The 23,810-nt window shown below is 47.7% G+C and overlaps 2 protein-coding genes across 9 annotated transcripts in view; one reads left to right on the top strand and one right to left on the bottom strand.

The window, feature by feature from the left end:
- The window catches only part of ARHGAP17 (Rho GTPase activating protein 17), a 90,408-nt gene that overhangs the window by 64,949 nt on the left and 1,649 nt on the right, over positions 1 to 23,810 (bottom strand). Inside the window, exon 1 of one of the 8 annotated variants that reach the window (XM_041747204.1) lies at positions 12,605 to 16,350. The exons of the other annotated variants lie outside the window; for them this stretch is intronic. Coding sequence (XP_041603138.1) covers positions 12,605 to 12,639 — 35 coding nt within the window. The 5' untranslated portion in view covers positions 12,640 to 16,350. Of the gene's footprint in view, positions 1 to 12,604; positions 16,351 to 23,810 lie in introns of those variants that run through there. 8 annotated transcript variants of the gene reach the window in all.
- On the top strand, positions 5,988 to 11,867 carry LOC121486334 (thyroid receptor-interacting protein 11-like). The gene has a single exon (XM_041747198.1). The coding sequence runs from the start codon at positions 6,003 to 6,005 to the stop codon at positions 11,724 to 11,726; it is 5,724 nt and encodes a 1,907-aa protein (XP_041603132.1). The 5' UTR covers positions 5,988 to 6,002; the 3' UTR covers positions 11,727 to 11,867.

Raw genomic sequence — 23,810 nt, 5'->3', positions numbered from 1 at the left:
AAATGGCAGGATTTCCTTCTTTCTCACAGTTGAATAATATTCCTGTGTGTGTGTGTGTGTGTGTGTGTGTGTGTACATAGACACTCTCCACATCTTTATCCATTCATCCATCAACCAATACTTAGGTTGTTTCCCTATCTTAGTTATTGTGAATAATTCTACAATGAATATAGGAATGCAGGTATCTTTGAAATACTGATTTCATTTCCTTTAGATATATACTCAGCAACTGGGCTTGCTGGATCATAGGGTAGCTCTATTTTTAGTTTTCTGAAGAACCTCTATACCGTTTTCCATAATAACTATGTTTTCACTAACGTGTACACGGGTTCCAGTTTCTCTCTATTATCACCAACATCTGTTATCTCTTGTGTCTTTTACGGTAGCTATCCTAACAGGTGTGAGGTGGTATTTCATTACAGTTTTCATTTGTGTTTGCCTGATTATTAGTGATATTGAACACCGATTCATATACCAGTGGGCCACGTGTATATCTTCTTTGAGAAAACATCTAACTAGGTCTTTTGTCCATTTTTAAACCAGGTTCATTGTTTCTTACCAATGAGTTGTATGAATTCATTACATATTTTGAGTATTAACCCGATATTTATAGTTTGCGAATATCCTCTCCCATTCTGTAGGTTGCTTTTTTCATTTCGATTCCTTCCTTGCTGTTGCAGAAGCATTTTAGTTTGATGTCGTCCTCCTACCTGTTTATTTTGTCTTTTGTTGAGAGTGCCTTTGGGGTCATATACAAAAGAAATCATTGCCAAGACTGATGTCAAGGAACTTTCCCCCTATATTTTCTTCTAAGAGATCTGTGGTTCCAAGTATTATATTTCAGTCTTCAATTCATTTTACGCTAGATTTTGGGAGTGGTGGGCCCATGGGTGGCTCAGTGGTTGAGCATCTGCCTTTGGCTCGGGTTGTGACACTGGGGTCCCAGGATCAAGTCCTGCATTCGGCTCCCTGCAGGGAGCCTGCTTCTCTCTTTTCCTATGTCTCTGCCTCATTCTGTGTGTCTCTCATGAATAAATAAACTCTTTAAAAAAATTTTTTTTAGAGTTCAAAAAGGTAAGGGTCCAGTTTGCATTCTTTTCCCAACACTATTCGTTAAGGGGACTATCCTTTCCCCATTATGGATTCCTGGTGCCTTCATCAAAGATTAGATGGCTATTTTTTTTTAATTTTTATTTATTTATGATAGTCACAGAGAGGGGGGGGGGGCAAAGACACAGGCAGAGGGAGAAGCAGGCTCCATGCACCGGGAGCCTGACGTGGGACTGGATCCCGGGTCTCCAGGATCATGCCCTGGGCCAAAGGCAGGCGCTAAACCGCTGCGCCACCCAGGGTCCTGATTCGATTGCTATTTATATGTGGATTTATTTCAGGGCTCTCTGGTCTGTCCCACTGATTTACATTCTTTTGTATGCCAATTCTGTACTATTTTGATCACCATAGCTCTGTGACATACCATGGGCCCTTGAAAAACACAGGAGTACATGTGTCAACCCTGATGCAGTCAAAAATAGACATATAAATTTTAACTTCCTGGAAACTTAACTAGTAATAGTGCTATGGCTGACCAGAAGCCTCACTGATAACACAAATAGTCACTCAACATGTTTTATGTTATGTGCATTATGTACTGTATTCTTATTATAAATTAAGTTAGAGAAAAGAAAATGTTATTAAGCAAATGATAAGGAAGAGAAAATACATTTATCATAATGGACTATAAAAAAAATCAAAACTGCATTGACTATTTGGCTCTTTTGTCGTTGTATATGGATTTTAGAAGTATTTTCCTTTTTCTGTGAAAAATGCCACTGGAGTTTTGATAGGAACTGTACTCAATCTGTAGACAGCTTTGGGTAGTACAGACACTTTAATAATATTAAATCTGCCAATCCATGACTATAGGATATCTGGGAAAGATTCCTTAGAGTGACAAATCATGATCCTGGAGTGTATCATACAAGCTGGGATGGCTCCTTCACACAAAGATACCCCCACTGGCCTATGCTATCGCTCCCTTAATTTTAGGGAACAACCGTTGCCCCTATCTCCCCCCATATGTGGTCCAAATGACTTGATCTTCTTCATCACTGGGACCAGTCCAAGGCTCAGCCCTTTGTATGCTGACCTGTATTGAAGTGTTCATCTTTACCAGAGATCTGAACATTTTACCCAAGGAACGTCCAGCAATTATTCAGAATACCAGCCAAGGTGCTCATTTAAAGGCATTTATATTAGCCACAGACACTTGGCTTTACTGAGATCTGATTTTTTAAAAAAGATTTTATTTATTTATTCATGAGAGACAGAGAGACAGAGAGAGGCAGAGACACAGGCAGAGCGAGAAGCACGCTCCATGCAGGGAGCCTGACGTAGGACTTGATCCCGGGTCTCCAGTATCAGGCCCTGGGCTGAAGGCAGCACTAAACTGCTAAGCCACCGGGGCTGCCCTCAGATCTGATTTTTGATCACATTTTAAAAATTCACTAATGAAGCAAAGCGGGGGAGGCACCATATTAAACTTATCATGGCATCTTAAAGACAAAGTGATCCAAAAATTTTTGAAAAATAATACTTGCTAAATCATATTGTTTCAAACCAGACATTTTGCTACATAGACCCAAGCTTTGTGCATATGGGTCTTTTTTCTTCTTTCAGAGCCTTGTGTCCAATGTTCTGTGCTTGAAAACACACTTGGATGTTTCCTGTCCGAAACTGGGAAACAATTCGAAGCAAGAAAGCACCTCCCGCTTGCCGTTTACTCTGGGGTTTGTTTTTTCCTATGCAAGCCACTGGGCAATTGCACTAGTCATTCAAACACGGCTTACATCAGGCAGCATTTTCAATTCCCTGATTCCTTTTTGGGAAAGTGTAGCATTTGCCCCTCATGATTCCTAAAGTCTAACAGAAGCAGAGCTGTGCAGGCCTCGACGTCCCCCCTTCTCCCCTGATGGTTTGTAGTAATGTCCCACCCTGCGGTTGTGGCTGACAGGAGTCTCACGCAGTCCCCTTCCGGGCCAGGAGAAAACGGAAACGCTCCCAATCTGAAGCAGTTCGATGCAACAAAGACAGACAGAGATGCTTAAACCAGGACACAGGGTCAAAGGAGAATCTCCGACTGGCCTGACAATTTTCAACTCTAATCGCGTACTGATTTCTGGAGAAGTTTCTGCCACGGCTACACTCAAAGGCCCAACATCACGGCTGTGAATGGCATCTTGTTTCCCAGGATGCTGACTACCGCATTCAGGCCACACACATGATGCAGGTATTCTGGGAGCCATGGCAACAAGTGCTCGACTTCACATCTTCAGTGCATGCTGGATCATCCACGCACTGCACTTGACTGACCCATCCCAGCCACAGAGTTCCGTAGGGCCAGAGACCAAGTCTATCTTGCCCATCAGTTCCCTGCTCCAGCACCCGTCATCCCACCTGCCAGCTGCACAGCAGGTGCTTCATAAATATACAAAGATGAATTAATGAAAAAGTAAATGGCTGTCCCAACAATACAGACGGAGTTGAAAACAAGAACTTTCTAGATTTCAAAAGAGGTAGCAAGAAAAAAATTCAACAGCAATAGGCAGAAAATTAGAACTGCCTTCCACAGTAAAATCCATAATAAACAAAATTAAAATGATAGGGCCTTCCAAAATTAATATTTTTTTCATTAAAAAAATACAGAAATCAAACTACCCATATTACCAGGGGTCCGCAAACTACGGCCCACAGGTGTAGTCTAGCTCACTGCCTATTTTAGTATGGCCAGCAAAGTAATAATAGATTTTACTTTATTTATTTGTTTTATACATTTTTATTTCTTTATTCATGAGAAACACAGAAAGAGAGGCCGAGACATAGGCAGAGGGAGAAGTAGGCTCCCTGAAGGGGAGTCCCAAAAGGGACTTGATCTCAGGACCCAAGGATCATGCCCTCAGCCAAAGGCAGATGCTCAACCACTGAGCCACCCAGGTACCCCTAGTTTTCATTTTAAAATGGTTTCGGGAAAAGATTCAAAAGAGGACTATATAATATGATGTGCAAGAATTACGTGAAATTCTGGTTCCATGCACACAAATAAAGTTTTATTGGAGCACAGCCAGGCGGGTTGGTTTTTTTTTTTTTTTTTTTTTTTTTGCGGGTTGGTTTACGTATCATCGATGGGTTGTTCTCAGGCCACAACAGCAGAGCTAAGTGGCTCCAACAGAGACCATACAGCCTGCGGAGCTCAGATCGTTTACAGATTATCTGGCTGTTTACCAACCAATGTGCCAACCTCGGGTCTACACCAGCCACTCTCACAGGGTGTGGGGCCACCCTCAAGAGGACGCTCTTTGGAATCGCTCTGAGGACTGGTATGCGAGGCTGATCTGGAGGTGTATTTTGTCTTCTTAGACGTACCACCTCGTGTCTGAGAAGCTGCTGCCAAAATGAATGCAGGTGGCTGACTCTGTTAATACAGTCCAAATGGGGAGGCACACACAGCCCAGCGTTGCTGATGCCCTGATCTGAGAGATCAGACATTATCTCTCTCCTCCACCCACCGACCTCCCTCCAGACCGCTGAAATATTGTAACTCTTATTTTCTTTCTGTTCCCTGCTCACAAACGTATTTCCGTATTTCCGGACAAGATCTAAATAAACAAAATTGCCTGTCTCGGGAGTCGCCATACATTTTCTGGAAAGGCCAAATATAAGAACTCAGGACCCTGAGATCAAGACCTAGCTGAGATCAAGAGTCAGATGGATGCTTAAGGGACTGAACCACCCAGGTGCTCCATGAATTCACATAGTTTTCATACGTCACAAGATATCCTCCTTAAAAAAATTTTTTTCAACCATTTAAAAGTGCTAAAACCCATGTCAGCCAACTGGGGCTGGAGCGGGCGTGCAGGTTGTAGTTTGCTAACGTTGATCTGTGTACAAGGTAGGTGCAGTTTCCCACGAAGCTTCAATCCATTCTAATCACTTCTAAACTCTTTTTACTTTGAAGGGGGATTTCTTTTTCTGTTTTTAAAGATTTTATTTATTTATTCATGAGAGACACAGAAGAGAGAGGCAGAGGGAGAAGCAGGCTCCACGCAGGGAGCCCGACGTGGGACTCGATCCCGGGTCCCCAGAATCAGGCCCCGGGCCGAAGGCGGCGCTAAACCGCTAAGCCACAGGGGCTGCCCTGAAGGGGGATTTCTGGGCTTTCCCAAGTTGTTCGTTGGAAGGCAAGGGACACTAGTTTTTTGAGACTTCACCAGATTGCTCCTTTCAACCTTTGCAGCCATTCTGAACCTGAGAGCAGTGGACGGCACTCCGCGGCCCACGACACCCAGCCAGGGCAACAGCTGCACACTTGCAGGTGGCGGCAGACACGAAGGCCCACGCGGCGGCCGGCGTACCCCCAAAGCCGGCATGGGACAGACACACTGCCTGTGCGGGGCTGGCCGGGACGGGGCACCTGGGAGCCTCTAGAGGCTGCAAATGCAAAAGGTCTCCGGGACGGCCGCCTCTCTGCAATTGGGATCTGCTCTCCTCGGGGCATGGACGCGTGTCACTGTGTGCCTTTCACCTCAATTAAGAAACTAATACTGCGAGGAAACCAGAGTTCGCGGACCGTGGGTAGTGGGATACCACTAGGCGGGGAGGAGGAGAGGGCCAGGTGCCCGTGGGCACACGCTCCAGGGCCCACCCAGGACAGCCAGTGCAGCGGGGAGCAGGGGAAGGGGCCGGGCCCTAGCGTGGGCAGTCGGGGAGACGCGTGGCGGGGGCTGGAGCCGAGGCCGGGGGCCTCAGACGGCCTTCAGAAGGCCCGAGGCCTTGCCACTCCAGGCCTGCTGTAGTGGAACCTGGGGCGGGCGTTGCCTAGAAACACATCATTGTCTTTGGGTTCTTAGCCTTGCGCAGGCAGCAGTTCTGGGACACTTGGCGGGGTAGTCCGACCGGGCTGGACGCTTTTTGCAAAGTGGACCAGATCGGTTCTATGACCCGCACAAATGCTTTCCTGGACCCGTGGCCTGGGCTCTGTCCTAGGCCGTTTCCGAGGGCAAGCGGACGGCAGTGAGACTTCCATCACCGGCCACATCTTCAGTGTCACCAGAGATGTGCCGACGAAGGGAAGGGAAAAGGTGGACGAGGTACCTGACTCTGGGAGAAAGGAGGACGAGGTGAGTCGGGTGACCTTAACATCACAGAATGAGAGACTTAAAACTCTGTGTAGTGATCCAGCAGAGAAGTATGAAGCTTCAGAGCTTCAACGAAAGCAGCAGAGTGCTAGCTACCGACATCAGCTCCAACAGAACCAGGTACAAATAGCACTGCTTAGCGAAAAACCACAAGGGACCGAGGAGGAACTGCTGAGGCCGCAGTCAGCCGCTCCGAGGGTAAACTCTGGAGCTGGTGGCCAACTGTCAGCCATGGAATCTCATTCCCCCAGTTACGATTTCGGTCATCACGCTTCACCTTTCCACGGTGACGCCGTGGACTTTGCTGATGTGATCTGGTCACAGCAAGAAATAAACAGACTGTCAAATCAAGTCTTAAGACTTGAGGCCGAAGTCAGTCATTGGAAACGTCTGTCCCAGGCTTCGGTGCAGGGAACGAATAGCCTAGAGCCACACGAAATCTGCAACCTGCAGAGTACCATCAAGGAACTGGAGCAGAAGCGAAGCAAGGAAATCGAGGACCACCAACTCGAAATGGCAGTACTGCAGAACGTCCACCGGCAGAAGCTCGCAGACGTCATCCGCAGGTACCGCGGAAAACTAAACGGCCTTGAGGAAAAGGTTGAAGAACTGCAAAGCCTGTTACAGAAGGACACCTGTGGAATCAGAGTAGCCGATGACCCTCCGATTGAGCACCTGCAGAAAACCATTCAAGTTCTACTAACTGAAAAAGCAGAGTCTGCCAGGAAAATGGAAGAACTGGAAGAAAGAATACAATCCCTAAGTGACCAACTATCTTCTGCAGAAAGTGAAACAGACGTTTTGAGGAGAGAACAGGACCAGACACCTGAAGGAAGGACAGACAAGATCGAGGAGGACGAACTGCAGCCTTCCGTTTCAAAGAGAAGTGATGCAGGAGTCACGCAGGAGAGCGCTCTTTCAGGGCGTACACCACTGGAAGAAGTGTTCGGCCTGCAGGAAGCACTGTCCGAGGCCGGAAAGGGAACGGTGAGACTGTGTGGCGCCGACCAGGGCAACAACGATCTCACGCAAGACGCTCTGAAACTTCCGGAGCGAGTCCACATCGTGGGGCAAGAGAATTCATCGTTAAGCCGAGGAAAGGAAGAACTTGGACCGCCGCTTCCTAAAGTGAACGAGGAGCAAGAGGCCATTGAACGCGCAGCTCCAGGAGACATCGCCTCGCATTCAGAAGTACATCCGTTAAGACGTGACTCGGAGGCCAACGATCTAAACTTCAATCAGAGGACAACTGAGGAGGAATCCCTGGTAGCCGCGTCAGGGGAACCGCACGGACACAACGGGACCACACTGCCCGGGGCTTCGATGGAAGGCCGGCTACCACAACAAGAAAATGAAGGCAGTAGCATCACCATTAAACTAAGACAAGAGGTCCATGAGGAAGAAAAGGGAGCTTGTCAACTTGAAGATGAGACGAACGCGACTACAGAGTTAGATGCGCAGAAAGAAAAGTTAATTCAAAGTGAACTGGCGCCTAATGATTTGCATCGGCCAGATCGGTCAGAAAGAGGTCACCTCAACATCCAGCAGGAGGGCTCTGAACCTCAGGAACATAGTAAACAAAACGAGAAGGCCCTCTGTAACGCCACAGAGGAGCTAACGGAGTCTCTTAAGCAAGACTCTCCCAGTCATCCGGAAGACGACTCAGTTAGAGCGAGGGAAACTGAGCTCAGAAGGCTGGAACAAAAGGTTTCAGAAATGGAGCAGCTGAATGACCAACTAAACAGACACAGCACTGATCTCAGAGAGGAAAACCACAGGTTGGTCTTGGCGCTCAAAGATACAAGACATCAGCTGGAACAATCTATTCTCCGTAGCAATGAGGATTCTCTGGAAAAAAACACCGCTCTGAGGGCTTTAAAAATCGATAAAGGACACTTAATAGCCAAGTTGTGTCGGGCGGAGAAGAAGCTTTTGGAAGCAACAAACAAGTATGATCAAACCATCAAAGAGTTGTCAAGCACACATAACCCGCATCATTCGGCCTCACCTCTGGAGCGTGCCCACTTCGTTCAAGTGGGTCCAGAGAAGGACGTCGAAATATTACGCCTCAAGAAGAGTCTCGAGCAAATGGATGCCGACCGTAAAGAAACCCAGGAAATCCTGGCCTGCGTTTTGGAGGAACACAAGCAATTGACGCAACTGGTCAAAGACAAAGGCATTTGTATTGACAGCCTTAAAGGAAGTCCAGAGCTTCCAGAGGACCTGGAAAAGTGTACCCAAGCCTTAAGAAGAAATGAAATTTTACAGCAAGCCGTGGACGAAAAAGACACATCCCTCACATCCATGACGAAAGAAAATACTCACCTGAGAGAAGAACTGGAGCGACTAAAACAACAGAGTCAGGCTTTCCCTAAACTCCTAGATGACATCATAGAACTAGAGTGTGAGGTGTTGCAGCTGAATGAATTGAGAGTTGACCTCGAAGACGAAATAAAACAACAACAGAAGATCATTAACGATCAGCAGCAGGGGAAGATACGACTGCTTCACTCCCTGGAAGAGCAGAAGCAGAAAGTGGACCATCTTAAAGGCCAGCGGGAGCAGATGACCAGTGAGCACGCTCAGCTCCTTTCCGCCAAAGACGAGGAGATTCAGAATTTGCAAGACACAGTAGAACACATTAAAGCCCAGCTGGCCGCCCCAGGCCGGCACGTTGCAACACAACCTTCTGGCGCTGTCCAAGGCGCGACAAGGCAGCATCTTAGTGCAGAAAACCGAAGTGAAAAGCATGACGTCTCTAGAGCCGAAACGGAAAGATCAGCACAAGGAATAGAAGACCAAGAACTGGGAGGGAAGCTTCTAACCGAAAAGAACATCCGGCTGACTGAACAGACCGACCCGCTGTCCCAGGATGAGCTCGGGAAACTAACTCGGATCATCGAGCAAAAAGATGCGGAGATTCAGGGTCTTCGGAGCAGAATATCTGCGGCTTCTCACGGCCAGCACGTAGAGCAGCTTCAGCAGCAGTTGCAAGAGTCTGCTCTGCAAAGCGAACGGGCACTGGCTGTCTTAGAGGACAAAACGAGAGAGAACAGCAATCTGAAGAGAGAGTATCACAAAGTGATAGACCTAATTGCGTCCAGAGAAGCAGACCTCAGGAAAATGCAAGAGGAAAATAAAAAGCTGGCCACTCGAATTGAAAATCGTGGTCAGGATATGTTTAGAGAAACGATTCGGCATTTATCCCACGTTATTCGAGAGAGAGACCTCGAAGTCGACGCCTTAAGGCAGAAGTGTCAGACTTTACTGACAATTCTGCAAACACCCAGCACCGCTGATGAGGTTCCAGGCGTGCCCGTGCGTCGGTTCAAGGAGCTTCTAGAGGAGCGAGACACATTCAGGCAGCGAGTGAAGATAATGGAAGAGTGGAAGCAGCAGGTGGTGGCCACAGTACAAGATATGAAGCGTGAGTCACCCCGGCTTCAGGAGCTTCTTCGACAACAGCAGGTGCGGGCCTTAACCGACATCGACGGTCATTCTGAGCTAGAGACGACCTATATGGACGTGATCAGAGATTACAGAGGAAATGAAAACAGCCTAAGGAATCTGGAGAAGGAACTGGCACAAATCCAGCTCCGCATCGGGGAGCTCTGCAACGCCCAGGATCGCCTTCTGGGGAAGCTTGACGTGAGCTGCCTCCAGCCCTCCACCCAGTCCTCAGAGTCGGAGGAACCTCTGAAGGCCTTTACATCGGACTCAGCGACTGAGTCTCCTCCGTGGCTCCAAGAGGAGGTGGAAGAGCTGAGGAAGTCAGTGCAAGACCGAGAGACGACGATTCGAACCCTGCAGGAAGACAACCAGAGGTTGGTGGATCGCGCTGCTGCCACGTCAGAACGCGAACGCAAAGCACGCGAACGCGCCGATTCCGAAATCCAGCAGCTGAGGGAGGAAGAGGCGGTTCTACACAACTTAATCCAGGCTAAAGAGCTCCTGATCCAGGCGAACAGCGAGCAGTTGCATTCCTTAACGGAGGACCTCGCTGGCCAAGCGAGTGAGAATGAGCTGTTGAGGCAGGCGGTGAGAAACCTGAAGGAGAGAATAGCCGATCTGGAGACGGACGCGTGCCAACTGAAAGAGGAAAACGAAAAAAGAGCGGAATCCTCTAGGGAAAAGGAAGCAGAAAAGCAGGCACTGCAAGAGACCAACGTGAGGCTTTTGAGGATGTGGCAAGAGGAGGAATCCCGCCACGCTGCGATCGAAGCGAAGGCTCTTGCTTTGGAGCAACTACTGAAAGAGCGAGAAGAGGGCGAGGCCGGGGAACTGAATCAGCTTCCAGATGCAGCTACGTCGACGCGGGAAAAGGCGATCCTGTTTCAGCAGGAGAGGGACGGAGTCCCGTTGGCGCTGAAACACAAACAGAGGGAAAACTGTGCCCTCCAGGATGAGCTTCAGCAGCTGCGTGACAAGGAATCACACCTGAACCAGGAGCTGGAGAGAACGCGTCACCGCGCTGTGGAATCGGAGGATACTCGGCAGCGTGAGTCTCTGCTGGCAGAAGACAAAGTGGCTAAGCTCCAAAAAGAAGTCGCGGTGCTGGAGGAAAAGCTGGCGGTGTCCTCCAATGCCACGGCGAGTGCGACCCACCAGGCCAGTATGCAGGTGGAGGCCCTGCGGGACCAACTGCGCCTCATCACCCGACAGAAGGAGGAAACGGCGGCGCGGCTTTCCGCCTCGCAGGAACAAGGAAAGCAGTACGCTCAAACACTAGCCAGTCTCAAGTCGGAGGTAGCCGAGTGGATGGAAAAGACAGACACTCTACAAGGAAAACTGACGTCCTTACAGGCACGATTCACTACAACAAACACCGTCTTGGACCTGAAGGAAGAGGAACTGGAGGAACTCAGAAAACAGAACGAGGTCCAGCAGGAAGTACTGGATGAGACGCACAAGAAACTGATGAACCTCGTAAGTAGCTCTGAAGGAATGGTGGGCAAAACCCTAGTAAGGAGACTCTTACTGGGATACTTTCAGGCGCCTCAAAAGGATCGGCCTGAAGCACTGAGGCGGATGGGAGGCACCCTAGGGATCAAGGAGGAAGACGTGCGGCAGCTTTGCAGCGAAGAGCAAGGTGGGGTTATCAGATGCATGACTGGGGGGCCTGGATCCAAAAGTACCCCCAAGCCCCCCGTGAAGCCAGATCCCCAACCGACGCCCAAGAGCTCCTTTGCAGGGCTTTTTGTCAACTTCCTACGAGGGGAATCCGATTTAGCTCTTCCGCCACGCAGTCCCTCTGCTGCTGACAAGAAGCCTCCAGATTCGGTAGGAAAAGGAAAAGGCACTAAGGAAAAAGGCCCACCGCGGCACACAATCACCCTGGGATCCACACCCCCAAAGAAAGCTGCCAAGCCCCGCGCCACAGCTGTCTCTCTTACTGACCCACGTGGACCGGAAACTGACGGATCACAGCATCTTCTCCTAAATGCTGTGACTAATGCTTTACCCACGTACACACCCTTGATACTCTCACCTGCCAGCGAGGTTGGGAGCGTGGCCAGAGGCCTCTCAAACCAATAGAGGAGTCTCAAGCCCGAGACCACACGGCGCGTCCAAGAACACAGGTCACTGTGTGCGTCCCTTATCCCAAGAGAGCCTTTTGCAAAACGTACCATACATTTGCAGTTTTGCTTTCAGCTTAATAAACATATTCTTACGTGACTTCTTTTAAAGTGTCTTTTACTGACTGCAGAGGTGTGGATTTGCCAACTTCAAAGAGGGCTTGCTTCTCATGAGAGAGGACATGGGTGGGGGTTCGGGGTAGGAGGCTGTGGTCAACGGCTACTTCCAATAGTGTTGGTGATGTTTTCATTTCTTTTGTACAAGGGGCACGTATCTACCGATACCTCGGGGAATGAAAACATCGACCCGTTTTTATGGTTTCTTAAGGTTTTCTTCTTGGATTCACGAGAGAGGCAGAGGCTCCATGCGGGGGAACCTGGTGCGGGACCGCATCCCAGTTTCGTGGGATCAGGACCTGAGCCAAAGGCAGATGCTCAACCACTGAGCCACCCCGGGGCCTCTCAACTGGTTTTAATGTCAAACACATGAGCGCGTACTCCTCGTATGAGAGAGGAGGTGCATGGCATGCTCCAAAGTACAACATGAATTAATTCAAAATAAAAATTCAAGTTCCATTTCCCAGCTAGGTAGGTCCCATTTCTCTTTTCTTTGATTTCTAATCCACGCTCCCCCCCCCCCCCCCCCGATGCTTTTTCTGTTGCCTAGAAAATCCCTCTATGAGTAACCTGATTTCTGTCGGGCCTATTAGAGATACACGACTATTTGGGAGTAGACCATTCTCCGACTTGCTGTTTTCTAACTTTAATCTGCTTTAGAGACCTTTCCAAACGTGAATCCATCCCTACTGGCATAAACTCTGCTGTTTACAAACGTACCTTGAATTTTTGAAGTAGCTCCCCTTGATCAGCATTTAGGTGGCTGTTCGTCCAGAAGTTCACGGTCATCTCCCTTGTTCATTTCCCAAGAAGCCATTCCAAAGCTTCATTTGCAATTCAGGGCTAATTGCTCCAGTGTACCCTGGAAACTATTCATTCATACTTATTTAAAGATCTCATTCCAGGCATCCCTGGGTGGCGCAGCGGTTTGGTGCCTGCCTTTGGCCCAGGGCGTGATCCTAGAGACCCGGGATTGAATCCCACGTCAGGCTCCCGGTGCATGGAGCCTGCTTCTCTCTCTGTGTCTCTGCCTCTCTCTCTCTCTCTCTCTCTGTGACTGTCATAAATAAATTAAGAAAAATTTAAAAAAAAAGAAAAAGATCTCATTCCACTACTTTTCCATTCTGCTTTTTCGTCAGCCCTCCAAATATCTTCATTCTTTCCCTCCTTTTCTGTTCCCACTGCCCTTGTTCACCTACTCCTCTCTCTCTTACATGGACCCGTGCCATCGACTCCCTAGTGAACTTGCCGGTTCCACTCTTGGCCTCCTGTGAATCCGTTCTCCACCTTTCTGACAGGGTGAACTAAGGTGAAAATCGGATGTTACTTCCCTGCTGGACTTATTTTAGCGGGAGTTTAAACTGTAACAGACCATCCAAGCCCTCGCCTTTGGGACCTTCCTACCAGCCCATCACTCACATAAAAGGCTTCCCCCTACCCCTCCAACCACCTGTGAACTCTTGCAAGCTCCAAACAGATGATTAATCCACAACACTTCGAGTCCAGGAGCCTCATCATCAAGGGGAATGCCTTGACAAAGCTGCAGACCACAAGGATTCCCTTTTCCTCCTCTTCACCCATTGGTGAAGAGAGTGATTTCCACCCTGAGGTTCACAGGATGCCCGGAGGTTGAACAGATGAGCTCTCGACAGTAATTTATTAACCACACATACTCACGACCCAGGGGAGGATGGCACACAGCCCACGCAGGGCCACCGGACGGCTGCATCTGGGAACGAGGGCTGGCGGGGGGGCGGGGGGCGCCGGGGCGGACGAGAGCGAAGGTGAGCCCTAGATCCTGCAGGAAGCTATGACTGGCTTGCTGGATCATTCCTCAGGCTGTCAGGGAACCGCAGCTTACTATTTAGGGATAAACTGTACCCAGTCCCTGTGATAAGGAGTGCTGTTGTTTGGCCAGGGGACCTTATCTGTGGGAGCAGAGGGGGAAGGGAACTTGGAATCAGACCCTTGGATTTTACCCGAAACCAAGGCAGCCCTTCATATTGAATCTTCATCCCCGGCTTTACATCCCAATGGAGTCTGATGTCTGGGCATCTCTTCTAACCTGGGACTGAGACTTTTAAGGAGTAGGACAGGTGCTTCCCTAGGAGGTGAGGTGACGTTGGCCCTTGACCAGGAGGCGGTCGGTCACGAACAGAATGTATGAGGTCCCATGGATGCTCACTGAGCTGATCCCAAGGGAATCCCCGGGTAGCCAAGGGTTAAGTTTAAGGAAGGGCTGACATCCTTCGGCACCCGCAATCTGGCAACAGACGGTGGTCCACTGAAGAAACCGCTCTCGCTTGCAGGTAGGATATGCAGACTTTGGGTTCATCCAGTGGCAAGAAGACCTTGGTAGCTCTCTTAAGCTTGTGGAGGTAGCAAGACGGAGAGAATAGCAGACGTCTGCATCTCAAGGCTCAGGGGCTGTGAGATACTCCATTTCCAGAAGAGCCCAGTGCGTGGCCAGCAATCGCTGCTTTAACGGTACCTAGCACAGGGCCAAGGACGGATATTTCTTGCATTTGGAGCCCACAGACAATGTACAGATACCAGGGGTGGTCCAGGGACTCTAGGAAGTGGGAGAGGAGGTTCCTACAGGCTTTCCACTCAGGGCACCAAAAGATAGTTTTCACTTGGACAGATCCGAGAGCCCTTTGTTGAGGGGAGCCCCAACTCAACGTGGTCTCATTCACAAGTAACCAAAAAATGGGCTTCAAGTAAAATTTGTAAACAAGGAATATGTCACCTCCAGGACTTGATTTTAGGTGGGGACCTCTCTATCTCCTGGATCTGAATGCCTGTTTCCCCTCCCCAGATTAGGGAAGTTCTCAGCTATGATTTGTTCAAATACGCTTTCTGGTCCTCGGTCCCTCTTGGCGCCCTCTGGAAACCCAACTAAATGTAGACTTTTCCTTTCGAGGCTGTCATTTATTCCCCTTAACCTTTCCTCGTGGCCTTTTCATTGTTCTTCTCTTTTTCCCTCGGCCTCCTTTCTCACCATCAACGTGTCTTCTATGTCACTCACTCGTTCTTCTACCTCATGAACCCTTGTGGTTAGGACCTCCAGTTTGGATTGCATCTCCTTTCACTGATTTTGAATTTCGGCCCGATCTTAATTCTGCAGTCATGAAGTCTCTTGAATCCCTTATGCTTTTTTCCCAGAGCCATCAAGAGCTTTATAATTGTGCTTCTGAATTGGCTTTCTCCCATCGAATTGTAATCCAAATTCTGTAACTCAGTGGCAGAGAGAACGGTTTCTGATTCTTTCTTTTGTGGGGAGTTCTTCTTTCTAGTCATTTTGCTCAGTGCCCAGTGGCTAAGAACGAGGTCTACTTGTTAGAAGCGCAAGCTCTTCTGTCTGTAGCGTTCCAGCTGTTCGCTCTTTAAATCTCAGGTCGAATTCGTAGGTTTTCAGGATGATTTGAAAGTTATCTAGGGAAGTTGGTGGGGACAGGTGACTTGGGGACCCTACTCCTCCACCGTCTTGCCCCCCCCCCCCATTTCTCAAACAAAATGTTTAACACAGCGCTTATTTTCTCACAGTTAACTGAAAGATGGACTCCTATTCAGACCTGAAGTCAGTAGCATCGGTGTCACGATTCCCCTGCTCCAGGATAGGCAAGACTCAGACACCAGGGAACCGAATTCACTATCACAACAACCATACACAAAGACCAACGCATTTTTCAGCCCACAACCACCTCTGGGCTTCAGTGAGCGCCCACTTACCCCTATTTCACTTGGGGTTCTAGCAAGCTGGGTCGTATTCTGCAGATGCACAGCCTCGGGTGCCATGTGGCATCTAAAAAAGCACATTTACTGCAACATACCCTCGTATTTATTGACAAAGGGCGAAAAACTTGTTTTCATAGGATAAACTAGAAGAACGTAAAACTTGAAAATTACTTCCAGATGACGAGGATCACACATCTCTGAAGGGTAAGCTGAAACTCTCGTGTTCATTCAAAATTTTCTTAGAGGCACCCGGTTGGCTCAGTCACTTAAATGTGTCTATCTTCGGCTCAGGTCATGATGCTGGGGTTCTGGGACTGAGCCCCACATCAGGCTCCCTGCTGAGTGTGTGGGGGGGTGACTTCTTCTCCCTGTGCCTATGGCCTCCCCTTGCTTCTATTCTTTCTCTCTCTCACATAAATAAACCCTTTTGAAGTAAACACATAAATTTTTTTCTTTTTTTTTTACTGTAAGACTTGGGATTTAATTTAGTTAGCAAAAAGCATTCATCAAAGGACCAACGTCTTAGTCCTCTGCACCTCACACCAGTGTGGTAAAATGCCAGCCCTGGCGGTCCGCAGGTATGTATCCACAGAGGGCCAAAGAACTCTCTGGACAGGGGATCCCTGTGTGGCTCAACGGTTTAGCGCCTGCCTTTGGCCCAGGACGCAATCCTGGAGTCCTGGGATCGAGTCCCATGTCGGGCTCCCGGCATGGAGCCTGCTTCTCCCTCCTCCTGTGTCTCTGCCTCTCTCTATGTCTATCATAAACAAACAAATAAATAAATCTTAAAAAAAAAAAAATAAAGAACTCTCTGGACAGAGGGCATCTTAGGATGGTCTTGCTCCGAGATATATAGATCTTTATTCACTCAGCCAGTATCCTAGAGCCCTCTCTAAATGTTGAAAACTGGAAAGGATCGAAGGAGAGAAATGAGCCGCAGTCCCCAACCTTGGGAGCTAATACAATGTAAACAACCCTTTGCCTGGATCTGGGACACACCAATGGAAATAACAATTTACAGCGCTTCTGGGAGCAGAGAGAAGCCAGGAAAGGTTTCATAGGGCAACAGCCTAAGCAGATCTCAGATAAGACAGAAGCACACATACAGAGGATGGGAGAGGGAATGTGGTCAGGCTCCTGCACCTGGGCACCGAGTAAGGGCTGAAAAGAGCCATGAACTGGGAACTAGGGGCCACGGGAAGCCATCGATGGATTCTCCACAGTGGAGTGGCATCGGATTTGAGGTTCAGAATGAAAATTCTAACAGCATAGTACAGGCTAGAGGTAGGACAACATCTGGAGGGCCTCCACAGTGATTCAGGGAATGACTAGGAACAGACACAAAGCCCTACCAGTCTGATCCTGACCAATGCCACGCTGCTATTTTAACAGAAATGGTACGCCTGAATCACTGACTGTAAACCATCAACTTGAAAACCACTTTAAAAAGGTCAAGAAAGGGATCCCTGGGTGGTGCAGCGGTTTGGCGCCTGCCTTTGGCCCAGGGCGCGATCCTGGAGATCCGGGATCGAATCCCACGTTGGGCTCCCGGTGCGTGGAGCCTGCTTCTCCCTCGGCCTGTGTCTCTGCGCCTCTCTCTCCCTCTGTGACTATCATAAATAAATAAAAATTAAAAAAAATAAAATAAAAATAAAAAGTTTAAGAAAGGGGCGCCTGGGTGGCTCAGCTGCTTAAGCATCTGCCTTCGGCTCAGGTCATAACCTCAAGCGTCCTGGGATCGTGCCAAGCAGGGAGACGAGAGTATGGGTGGAGAGCACCATAAATCTTCACTTATCCTTTTATAAAGGTCAAAGAAAAGGGTCCCAACACCACAGCTTGATGGATGGAAGGATGCTGTTGATGACTCAAAATAGAATATGATTTTTTTTTTAAATGAGGCTTTTTCTCAAAAGGATATTTGGAATAATGAAATGTTCATTGAGTGGAGCTATGCAGCCCATCACTGCATTCAACCACAGGTGGGTGCCATGCATGATTTGACACTAACCTTTTCATTTGGTTAGTCACTGAACAAATATTTGTTGGGTTCCCTTCCGTGAGCCATCATGAGTAAGAGACACGGCCCCTGCTCTGACAGGACTCAAGGGCTGTCAAGGAAAATAAGCAATTAAGACTCCAGTGCGATGAGTGCTCTGCCTGGGGAAGCACGGGGCCTCACAGAATAGAGAGCTGTCATCACCACCATCAGGGCTAACGTTTCTTGAGCTCACACCGTGTGACTGACACTGCTCCAGGTGCTCTGTAAGAATTAGTCCCACCGATGCTCACAGGAACTCCATGGGGTAAGTATCATGGCCTCCATGTTATGGATAAAGAAACTGAGACGCAGAAAAGTGAACAGACTTGCTCAGGGCTTCACAGGAAGGCTCTGAACCTGGGCAATTTTGCTCCCGAGATCCTGGTTCTTAACTTCTAGGTTCCAGGTAATGCATTACATGTATGACCTCACTGAATCTTCAGGCTACCTACATGATTGATGCTATTATCATGCCCTTTTCGGAGATGAGAAACCTATGCACAAAGAAGTTAATAAGATGCCAAAGGTTAGAGACCTTGGGAGGGCATCTGATACAAATCTATGATACCAGACCAGGAAGGTTTTTGAGACGTAGTAAGTGAGTTGGAGTTGGAAGATTGGATGTCAGATAGCAGAAGGGTATGCTAAGGCAGGGAGGACAGAGGTACGAGAGACAGCCTGGGAAGGATACACTCAAGGTGACACAGCTGTGGGGGAACCCTTGCAGCCATCTCAATCCCCTTCGGCTTGGGTGCATGGGGCCTGCTGAAGTTGTGGGCCAAGCAGGGGGACTTCCAGGGCTTGAGGGCCTTACACAGAAGAGGAGGTAATGGTAGTCCACTACTGAAGGAGGAGATGCGACAGTTGAGACATCCCTCACTCTGGGGCCACCCAAGGCTCAGACAGGCAGAGCCTGCTAAAGAGCAATGGGGACAGGGATTGACAGGAGCCCTGCAGGACTTTGGGCCTTAAAAAGAATATCAGGCACTATGAGACACCGGGGTGGCTCTGTGGTTGAGCATCTGCCTCCGTCTCAGGGCATGATCCTGGGGTCCTGGGATCAAGTGCTGCACTGGGCTCTCTGCAGCGAGTCTGCTTCTCCCTCTGCCTAGGTCTCTGCTTCTCTCTGGGTCTCTCATGAATAAATAAATAAAATATCAAAAAAAAAAAAAAAACCCAAAAAAACAAGAATATCAGGCACTGGTTCTCTACCAGAGGGAAGGCAAGAGAGCTGGGGAAATTCTCTTGATGTGGGCACACGAGTCCTACTAAGTGCGAAGGTAAGGCAGGAGAACTCAGATAAACAAGTCCTGCCCAAGGGGAAATTTAATCCCACCCTCAAATCAGTCGAAGTCTATGGTGAACTGAGTGTATCCAAAGCACCAACAAAGCCTAGACTCCTGCAACAACAGACTAGATGGACCGGAGTCCTCACATGATCGGCCCGGCAGAGGAAGCACAACACGCTCGGTTTCTACACACATTTGGCGTTCCGTCAAAAGTCACCAGAGGAGAAACACAGAAAATATGATGCATTATCAAGATACACAGTCAAGAGAACTAGGTCCAAAGACAGCCAAGATGTTGGAATTATTTTTGTTGTTGTTGTTGTTGGAAATATTTTTGCAGGGACTCTGATAAGTCCATGAAAGGATCTAGTCAAAAGGTGGACAGAATGAATGAGTACATGAGGGGTTTCATCAGAGATTTGGAAGTTGAAACAAACTATCAACACTAAAATAGAGTGGGAAAAAATTAGAACAAAGTACCCCAAATCAGTGGAACAATATTAGGCTATGATACCTGTAATAAGAGTGCCAGAGGGAAAAAAGAACATGGGGCAGAAGAAATATCGGATAACCCATGACTGAGAAGCTTCCAAATTTTTAAAATAAATTTATTTATGAGAAAGAGAGAGACTGTGTGCGTGTGCAGGTTCAGAGGGAAAGAGGAAAGAGAGAAGCCGACTCTGCACTGAGCATAGAGCCCAACGCAGGGCTCAATCCCATGATCCTGAGATCATGACCTGAGCTGAAATCAAGAGTTGGATGCTATACCAACTGAGCCAACCAAGCGCCCCCAAATGTAATGAACTATATCCATCACTGATGCAAATGCAGAAAACTCCAAGCAGGATGGACACAAAGAAAGACACACCTAAAAGATCAAGGTCAAACTGTGGAGAAAGAGAAAATCTTGAAAGCAGACAGAAAGAACAAAGAGCTCTCAAACAGGCAGGGGAGCAATGTAAATGATGGCTGACTCGTCACCAGAAACGTCATGACCAAAGTACAACAGAATGGCGTGACATCTTAAAGTGCTGAATGAAAAAAGCCAATCTACAACTGTACATCAAATGCAAACATTTCAAAGATAAAGGCAAAATAACAAGATTAAAAAAAAAAACAATCACTAGGGCAGCCCCTGTGGCGAAGCCATTTAGTGCCGCCTTCAGCCCAGGGCGCCATCCTGGAGACCCGGGATGGAGTCCCACATTGGGCTCCTGGCATGGAGCCTGCTTCTCCCTCCGCCTGTGTCTCTGACTCTCTCTCTGTCTATCATAAACAAACAAACAAATAAATCTTTTTAAAAAACCCTTAAAAAAGAAAGGAGGAAGAAAGAGAAAGAAAGAAAGAAAGAAAGAAAAGAAAGAAAGAAAGAAAGAAAGAAAGAAAAAGAAAAAGAAAAAGAAAAAGAAAAAGAAAAAGAAAAAGAAAAAGAAAAAGAAAAAGAAAAAAGAAAAAAGAAAAGAAAAGAAAAGAAAAGAAAACCAATCATTCCAACTATGGATGTTTTCTTCCCCAGGCTATCATTCTTGATGTCACACTGGAAATTTCACTGTGCAGGCAGACTAGGGACATGAAATGTTAGAGATTTTACCTACTTTCTAGTAAAGTGTTAGAATAGTTGAATATAAAGAAGACTATCAGTTTGCAGCTGGCAGCTTTTAACTTCTTATGCCTCTGACATCTCGGGGGATTAAGGAGCAGTTCTGGTTTCAAGTCCGCTAGGCAGTTTAGAGTTAACTATTTCTCAACCTTGGTACTTTTGACATTTTGGTCTAAATAATCCTTTCTTGTGGGAGGCTGTCCAGGGCACTGCAGAGTGTTAACAGCATCCCTGGGTCCTACCTGCGCAGAAACCAGCAGCAACACGTCCCCCCTCTCCCTGGGGATGACAACAAAAAATGTCTGGAGATTTTGCCAAATTGACGGGCGGGGTGTCAGACTGTTTCCAGTTCAGAACCTTTCAGAGATCATCATCATCATCATTATCTGCAGCAGCAGCATCTTTATGGCTGCCAAAAAGGCAAAAAGATCGTCTTTCTATGTGAAAATCAACATAACTTAATCGCATTAATAGAACAGGACGGGGGCAGCCCCAGTGGCTCAGGAGTTTAGCACCACCTTTGGCCCGGGGAGTGATCGTGGGGATCCAGGATCAAGTCCCATGCATGGAACCTGCTTCTCCCTCTGCCTGTGTCTACGCTTCTGTGTGTGTGTGTGTGTGTGTCTCGTGAATGAATAAATAAAATCTTTAAAAAAAAATAGCACAGGGGATCCCTGGGTGGCGCAGCGGTTTGGCGCCTGCCTTTGGCCCAGGGCGCGATCCTGGAGACCCGGGATCGAATCCCACATCGGGCTCCCGGTGCATGGAGCCTGCTTCTCCCTCTGCCTGTGTCTCTGCCTCTCTCTCTCTCACTGTGTGCCTATCATAAATAAATTAAAAAAAAAAAAATTTAAAAAAAAAAATAGCACAGGAAGTTTTCAGGAAGAGGAAGGATACTCCTCTGAGTCTGTAATGACCTAGTAAATGATTCTGCTTTGTTTTCTTAGAGCTATCCCTAAGGATGTACATTGAGGGGAGGAGCCCTATATCCTGAAAAACAAAAGAACACAGAAACTTACTTTACTTCTTTTCTAAAGACTGTTTCTCTTTTAGTTCCCTGACACTTTAGTGAATTGCTGACAGATTTCTTAAGTTCCAAGAACTCTAGGTCTTTTTGTCAGTAGCCTGCTTTTTGTTTTTGTTTTTATTTTTCTTTTCAAATGGATTTAATAGCCTGACGATTTTCTGACATCCTATTGTCCTGCCTTGGACAAGGAATGAACAAATAAAACAGCACCTGCTGTAGTCAGCCACAGAGCTATTTCTTAATCAGTCATCTGGAACTTTTCCTGAATGGCCTTCGATACCACATTTTTTAATTACCAGGAGTTTCTTAAAACTCCCTTTCCTAACATTTCAATGAATTTTAAAGAATTACTCATTTGAGGGGCAAGGAAGGGGGCAGAGGGAGAGAGGAATCGTAAGCAGACTCCCCGCTGAGCATCGTGACCTGAGCTGAAACCAAGAGTCTGTTGCTTAACCGACTGAGCCACCCAGGCGCCCTCAGTGGATTTCAGTGAGAAAGAAGAAAGAATACACATGAGTTCAGTCAACTACCTTAAACTATCTCCTGTAGGGTCTTCAGTTTATGAGAGAATTTTCCTATCATGGATAATTTCAGGAACTACCAGTGGAGACAACAGGTCAACCTGTGGTGCTATAGCATGCTGTTATGACTATTGTGTAATAGCATATTATGCTATTATGATTGTGTTCCTAAGGATTCGTGAAATATTCCAAATCATGAAATCGATTCCTCTTTTGCCACCGACAATTCTAAAAGAACAGAGAAATACTCCTAAAAGTGTGAATTCAGAAGGCGCTGGCTCCTTGTGAGGGATACGGTGGCAAAGATGGACAGTCCAGGGCACCTTTGCTGGTGGCCAAAGCCCTGGCAGCCACCTAAGAGCTGTGCTACTATGAGCAGGTTACCTAATGTCTCCGTGCACCCTATTTCCACACCTGTAAAACTGGAAATATTAAGAACTTCAATTTATAGAATTGAGTGGACTGAAAGAAATTTTATACACAAAGTGCTAATTCCTTGAAAGCTCAAAACATGTTTTTTGTTATGACGTAAGTGGTTAAGAGCACAGACTCTGGAGACAGACTTCCCAGTTTTGTCAGACAAGTTCCCAAATCTCTCTGTGCCTGTTTTCTTGCCTGCAAAAGGGGATAATATGGTACTGATTTGGCATTAAATGAGTTGCTAGTGCCCGGCACATAGTAAACATCCAAATAAATGTAAGCTATCAGTATGACAATTATTTTTTCTTGGAAGGATCTTTCTGGCAACAGTATGGAAGATGCGTGGAGGGGGAGGGAAGACATGCTGCCTGCAGGGAAACTGAGGAGCTGAGTATGAAGACCTGAGAGGGGGCCCAGGTGGCTCAGTAGGTTAAGTGTCTGCCTTCAGCTCAGGTCATGATCCTGGGGTCCTGAGATCAAGTCCTGCATCGGGCTCCCTGCTCAGTGGGAGTCTCCATCTCCCTCTACCTCTCCCATCTGCTCCTGCTCGCTCAAATAAAAAACAACAACAACAACAAAAAAAACCTCTCAAAAAAAAATAAAATAAATCTCTCAAGCATTTAGTATCCTGGAGAATGAGACCAAGTACAAAGGCAACTTGCATTACAGAAAAACAGGTGCTGGGTGGAATCACGAAAGTGCCCGGGGTTGGGGCCATCCAGTCTATGCTGGAGCACCGGGGAAGGCCTCTTACAGGCAGAGCCCTTTGGCTGGAGAGCTGAACAATGAGTTAGGAGGCAGCTACAGGGCAGGTGTGGTGAAAGGAGTCCCGGAGATTTTCAGGTAGGGGCTAACAGGTAAGAATGCTCGGGCTGCTCTGGAAAAGAGGGCCACGTAAAGTGGGAATCCAAGGGAGAAGAGAGAGGCTGCCAGAGGAAGCAGAGGCCAAAGAGACCCTAACGGGCCCGGCAGCTTTAAAAGCCTCAAAACTTTGTGCAAAAAGAGCAGACACCCCTTTCCCGACAGTGTACCAACAGGCCAAAACGACAATGTGACAAATATGTCTTGACAGTCACTGAATGTTTGATTTCACACTACTGGGTTACTAAGAAGGCTAAGGAGGGGGGCGGGGGCATGGGGGCGGGTAAGAAAACTCACAAGGAATTACCTTATGATTCATTTGCAGATTCTTGGGTGAAACAACAGCCCCTACTACTGCCCTGTCTACCTCCCTGTCAGCATTAGTTCTGTCATTTTCCTACAAATGACAGAAAAGCAGGCACCGCTGGGCTT

This window comes from Vulpes lagopus, chromosome 3 (assembly GCF_018345385.1).
Source record: "Vulpes lagopus strain Blue_001 chromosome 3, ASM1834538v1, whole genome shotgun sequence".
Lineage (NCBI taxonomy): Eukaryota > Metazoa > Chordata > Mammalia > Carnivora > Canidae > Vulpes > Vulpes lagopus.
The sequence above is the reverse complement of the archived record's forward strand: the minus strand, read 5'-3'. Positions and strand labels throughout refer to the sequence as shown.

Bases quoted from the DNA above. Each gene is read 5' to 3' on its own strand.
- LOC121486334 (XM_041747198.1), top strand. From the start codon at position 6,003: ATGCTTTCCTGGACCCGTGGCCTGGGCTCTGTCCTAGGCCGTTTCCGA.